Source organism: Adiantum capillus-veneris, chromosome 6 (assembly GCF_014529385.1).
Source record: "Adiantum capillus-veneris isolate H3 chromosome 6, ASM1452938v2, whole genome shotgun sequence".
In the NCBI taxonomy this organism is placed as follows: Eukaryota; Viridiplantae; Streptophyta; class Polypodiopsida; order Polypodiales; family Pteridaceae; genus Adiantum; species Adiantum capillus-veneris.
Window position 1 is genome coordinate 108,575,371 of NC_140936.1, and position 6,703 is coordinate 108,582,073.

General features: G+C 43.9%; 1 protein-coding gene across 1 annotated transcript; it reads left to right on the forward strand.

Moving 5' to 3' along the window:
- The first annotated feature begins 4,733 nt into the window (after nt 1-4,733).
- On the forward strand, nt 4,734-6,475 carry LOC147456052 (uncharacterized). The gene is made up of 2 exons (XM_086513797.1): nt 4,734-5,295; nt 6,354-6,475. Exons 1-2 carry the CDS (start codon nt 4,734-4,736, stop codon nt 6,473-6,475), a joined length of 684 nt encoding a protein of 227 aa, XP_086369923.1.
- The last annotated feature ends 228 nt before the right edge of the window (nt 6,476-6,703 follow it).

Sequence of the window (6,703 nt, forward strand, 5' to 3'; positions counted from 1 at the left end):
TGGAAAGCACACATATGTGTTTCAAGGATTGGAAACCTTGGCACTCGACCCACTGCACCATATATCATGGGACATGCAAGATCTCAAATTAGCACAAAGGCAATCATCACATAATTAGTGAGCAGCAAATACAATATAAGAGCAAGAAATGTGCCAACAATTATGTACATAAGTGGACCTCTTCCTAAGATTTGATCATCAAGGCATTATATGCAAAGTATTGACATGCAGACATAAGAAATTTAAGCATGAACTATATGGTATCAACTCACTAAGCTTGGAATTTGACTCGATTACCTCCTCGTTGACCTTGACGTGCCATTTTAGGTGCCGCTATTGCCCACATCCACAATGTCCTTTTGTATCCAAGCATCCATAAATCAACTCTTACACAGAATTATCTGAGTCACTTTTGCAGATGAGTTGTGAGTTGTGTTGGACTGTATCCTTGAGTTGTTGGTTCTACATATAGCCTTGCCTCTATAATGCTTGACACCCACTTGTAAGAGCCTTGAGCATTCAGTGCAGAACATTTTCCACCCACCCTCACTTTGGCAATCTGACTCTTTAACATCTAACTCGATGCCATACATGGAATCCACCTTAAACCCTCCACCATCATCAAAACTTCAGGATGGCCTATACACTAAGAATGGGAACCTGTCTGCATCCAACCCGCATGCAAGTGCTTGCTTTTATGATAATCAGTCCATGATGAAACTTTGTGATCTGCTTTGTACCTACCTCCACTTTGGCCTGAAGCCCCACGCTCACAAATCTCTATGGCCTATGCTATCGTACCTTGTTGCATATGCATCCACAAGTACTCTATAGCCCGCCTTTCATTGTCATGGCTTCGTCATCCCTCTCTGTAACATTTTAGCTCGTCGTGTGTTCTCTCTCTTCCTCCCTCAGCTATTCATCCTTGATGGCTCATTCATTTTTGGCCTCCTTACCTTCCCATGGACTCAAAAAGTTCATTATATCAATATGGGGTATAGCAAATGTGTTCAAATGATCTTTTTTAAACCCTTTTTCTATTGGATATTTCACCCCATGTGTAAAATTATCGTACATATTTATATCTCTTTTACAATATATATTATTTGTGTGGACTACAATAAAATACCCCAGAAGTTAACAATACTAAATATTAAATTCTAAATATTCACAACTTACAACTTGATATTCCTAAGTAGAAAAGTTCGACCGTATATTTTGAAATGTTTATCATATAAAATGCAAAAACCACGACTTAGAGAATTTGGAGTAGAAAAGTAGCACCCTCTCTTCTAATAAGTACATATTTACATTAGTATATGAAAATTTAAACTTTACATGAAACCACTAGAAATTCTTAAAAAGATGAGTAAGATTGCTTGATATGGAAAAGAATACTGCATACTAAGTATTGAATTCATACAAAAAAATTACTTTGGAGTCAATCTTGATGCTCCAAGTTAACAAGCATTGCAACAATCCCGCACTTATAAACTTAAGTAGTATCACTTTAGTTTTGCAACTAGAAATCAAGAATGAATCAATTAGATAGAATCAATTAGCTATCTATACTTGTCTATGGCATAAAATATTGTAAAGGAAAGCAAACAAAGATTACGTAGAGCGCTAAATCACATCATTAGCCTCTTCCCTGCATCTAAAGCATCCTTACAGCAGATCTCGCATCCACTCCAAGACAAAGCGACACTCAAAGCGTAGAGCTGCTAGGTGTATGGGCCCGGACAACCCTCTATGCAAGCAACCACGTCCATGGGAGGCTCGATCGAGGTTTTTGCCCTCACGGCACACACAATCAGCTGCGATATATGTGTAAAAGTAACTTATGATTATAATAAGTGTGGACTTCCTTTCCACCTACCTCTATTCCCTAATTCCCACATGGACCCCTTTTACCTATGCAAGCCCCAACATGTGTCTATTCCCACCTACCTATAATTCCCATGTGATGGATAATCCTCACTCCCTCAACTTGTATATAAATCCCATTAGCTGCCTTCATTTGTAACAAGGTCTCCACTCTCCATTCAAGCGCAATCTATTGTCATTGCTAAATTTTTATCTTGCACTCTCTTATGTCTTGACATTAGCATATTAATTAATAGTGATATTAATCACATTTAAGTTAATCTCTAAGTTCTCACATGGTATCAGAGCACTAGAACTTAAGATTAGTTTTTCTAATTAGCGCTAAGAGTCTTCCATCTCTTTAGCCCACACTCGAAGCCTCACTCTCCATTCTTTTCAAGGAATCCGGAACCTCGAAAGATGGCCGAGTTAGCTTCTTCATCTTCCACATCCACCTACAAGCCCCGCTACATTATCGACAAGCTTAACGCCACTAACTACCAAGTGTGGAAGATTCAGATGGAACTCTACCTCACGCAGCTGCAACTTTGGGACGTCACGTCAGGAGTCGAAGAGCAACCTGACCACCCCGAAGACCCTGAAGACAAAGATTCAACATACTTCATCGACACCTATAATACTTGGCATAGTAGAAACAATAGTGCTAAGATGGAGCTCATTCTCCATTGCCAAGATCGGCAAGTCCAAATGGTCAAAAAGCTAACTACAGCTAGCGCCATTTGGAAGTTCTTCGAGAAGAACTACGAGCAGACTGACCTCGTCTACCAAGTTTCCCTGATCAAGAAATTGGTAAACACTACCATGCAAGAGGGTCAGTCATCCTCCAAGTTTTTGGAGACATGGCAAATACTTCTAGATGAAGTACTTATCTCAGGGCTTGCCATCCCTGAAGAGCTTCAAAGTATGCTCTTATTGGCTTCTCTACCTGCATCATGGAGAGCCTTTATCACTACACAAGCCACCACGGCTAACTTGCAGCTACAAAATCTTGTAGCCAAGATCCATCAGGAGGAAACGCTTCGCGACCACACTAGCAGCTCGCAGAAGTCCACCGCACTTGTCACTATGACAAGAAACTCACGCCCTTACAACGGCAAGAAGCCTCAACATTCGGGCCCTCCTCAACAACACAATAATTCTGGAAGAAAGTTGCAATTTCAAAGCCACCACAATCACCAAAATTCAAAGAAATGTGCTAAGTGTCATCGCTTTGGACACCTCACAAAGGACTGTCGGCAACCACGCAATCAAGGTAATCGTCTCCAAAAACTCTCGCCAAAGCCTATGGAGATGCTGTCATTAACCTACCTAATGGCCTACACACCACTATTTCTCACGTATATTATGTCCCTGGTCTCAAGAAAATCTCATTTCTGTCAGCGAGCTAACCGACAACGGCATCATCATCAAATTCATGCGAGAAGGCTGCCACATTTCAGCACTAAACAAAGATGGTCAGTATGTCACACTTTTGGTCCCCAAAACTGGGCATCTTTATCCATTGGGTGACTTATCGCCTGCACATGCATATGCATCATCCATAAAAACACAAGAAAACACACTTAAATGGCATTATAGACTAGGACATATTTCTCAACATGTTTTGCATCAACTCACTCATCGCCAACTTGCACTAGGTCTTCCCAAGCACCTCACTCACATTACACTTTGTGAGGGCTGCATTCTTGCTAAAGCACATCATGACCCATTCCCCACTTCATCATCACGAGCCACTGTACCTCTCGACCTCATCCACTCTGATGTTTGTGGCCCATTGCCCGTCAACTCCCTCACTGGCAATAAGTATATGCTTACTTTTATAGATGATTTCTCAAAATACACAACTACTTACTACATGGCCGAGAAATCCTCAACCTTCTCTCATTTTTGCACATTCAAGGCATTAGTTGAAACTAAACATGGCTGCCATATTAAAACTCTCCGCACAGATCATGGTGGGGAATACACTTCTCATGCATTCAAAGATGTATGTCTTTCTGCTGGTATTCGACATGAATTCTCCATCACCGACCACCCACAACAAAACGGACGTGCCGAGCGCAAGAATCGCACACTATTCAAAGATGCTCGTGCCATGCTTCTTCAAGCTAGCCTCACAGACACCTATTGGGAAGAAGCTACCGCCACTGCGTGCTACATTCAAAACCGCATTCCATCCACCCGCAATCCTACTACTACACCCTATACCCTCTGGCACGGTCACCCACCTCATCTTGGCCACCTTCGCATCTTTGGAAGCATTGCATACCCACTTGTGACGCAACCTTTATCAAAACTCTCACCACGTGCTCAACGCACAACTTTTGTCGGCTATAGTGATCGCTTTGGCATCAAGGCATACTGCCTCTATATCCCAGACCATCACAAGTTTATCTTTGTCCGCACCGTCCTCTTTGATGAAGAATTCATCATCTCAGGCAAATCTTCTCCACCATTGCACCCTACATTCTCATCACCAATCCACTCTTCTCATCAATCTTTGTTGACGGCCTCACCCACACACACACTCATGCAAATTTCCCACCCTTCTAGGCACAACCTTGAGCCTCCCTTAACCATCCAAAGGCCTTTCCTCATCGCCCATCCACCTCCTCGTGTCTCGCATTCTCATGCACAGCCAATCGGAAACACTCCTGCACCACCTCTTGCACCCATCTCCTCACACTTGACACCATCACCAACACCGTCCGTCCCGACTACCGCTACTTCCATCACACCGCAGACACTCAGTGCTCCACCTCGTGAGCTCCCATCACCTTTGCTACCGGTCTCACCTTTTTTCCACAACTCCCACGAAACCTTGCCAGTTACTCTCATCCCAGCAAATGTCGATGAAGTCGAGCCTCATAGCTCTACTTCTGCCATCGCAACACACTTCGGCTATACACTTGGACCAAGCCGCCTTTAGTTCGCATGTCGGCACCCGCTCTCTTCGCGAGATCTATGAAGCCACCAATTTCTCTGTTGTCCTCAGTGATGAAATGATTCTTGAACATCCACCAGAGCCTCTTGAAGATGCCCTTCCCCTCTTTGTTCTCGATGCCCTCTCTTCTAGCGAGAGCAAGGAGTGGCATGCCACCATATTGGATGAACTCCAATCCCTCAAAGAAGCGAACACTTGGAAGCTTGTGCCACCTCCTAAGAATCATAACATTGTCTCTTACAAATGGCTATTAAAGAAGAAATACCACCCCAACGGCTCTCTTGATCGCTACAAGGCACGCCTTGTCGCTCGCGACTTCAATCAACAACAAGACTACAATATCTACATGTGGAAAATCTCTAAAGGCATGGCTATCTTAGGCACATCGGATGACATTCCTCTTCTTGGCACATCGGAGTACATGCTTCTGCAAGCGGTTGACCGTATCTCTCACGCCTCATCTTGTAATTTTAGTTTGATCCCTACCGGATGAACTTCTCATTGAGGGGGGATAGCATGTATCTACAACATGGCTACTTCACAAAGCTCTTTTGTTCATCAATCTCAATGTTACAACGAGAAGTCCACCCTTAAGGGGGGATGTAAAAGTAACTTATGATTATAATAAGTGTGGACTTCCTTTCCACCTACCTCTATTCCCTAATTCCCACATGGACCCCTTTTACCTATGCAAGCCTCAACATGTGTCTATTCCCACCTACCTATAATTCCCATGTGATGGATAATCCTCACTCCCTCAACTTGTATATAAATCCCATTAGCTGCCCTCATTTGTAACAAGGTCTTCACTCTCCATTCAAGCGCAATCTATTGTCATTGCTCTATTTTTATCTTGCACTCTCTTATGTCTTGACATTAGCATATTAATTAATAGTGATATTAATCACATTTAAGTTCATCTCTAAGTTCTCACAATATGTACATGGAAAAGCAGTATAATGACGGATGGTAGTTGATCTAGGCGGGCTTAGAAGCAAGACTATGGTAGATTAGGCTATCAAAGAGGTAAGCAGCAAACTGAGCTGGTTGAGACGGTCGAATATGTGTGGCCGATCTTGGAAAAATGACTGATCAGAGGGGAATCTATAGAGGGTTCCTGGAGAGAATGGGAAAGGATGAGAGTGAAGTGGTGGCTTGCATGCCTCCAATCTCTCTCTTTCTCCCTCCTTGACTGCTACATGTCTCTCTCTTGCCTCCTTGCGCCTTCCCACTTCTCCACCTCTCTCATGCATGCTCAGGTGTCGTCCCTAGGTTTGCAAATGGCGAACAGCGACAAGCAGAACCAGGCACCGACAAAGTTTCTCTCCCTCTCTCTCTCGCACGCCCTCTTAGCTTTCCTCTCTCTCTCTCTCTCTCTCTCTCTCTCTCTCTCTCTCTCTCTCTCTCTCTCTCTCTCTCTCTCGTGGAGGCTTGCAGACGCCAAGAGCTTGGTCCTCTTATATGCAGCAAGTGGCATGCCCTCTCATAGATGTACCCTAATAGCTATGGTTGCCCGTTGCAGGTATGCATCTCATCACGAGGCAAGAGCGGACAGAGGATGACGCGGAAAGGGGGGCTTCAGTCCCGGGTGGCCGGCAAGGGGAGGCGGCAGGGCGACGAAGCTGCGGCAGCAGAGGGGGCTAAGGACACGCGTGTGGTGGCCGGGCGAGGGTAATGGACTCTGACGTGGATTTTTGTTAGAGAGGTAGGTGAGAGAATATTGGGCTAGTATCCCGTAAGAAATTGGATTTTTATCTTGACGAAGTCTAGGGTATATGAGTATGTCCCTCTGAAGTATCTTGAGGAAGGCTAGGGTATATGTTTGAGCCACATTTTTAAGCCTTAAGAGTCTCAAATTTCTTAAGTCCCTCT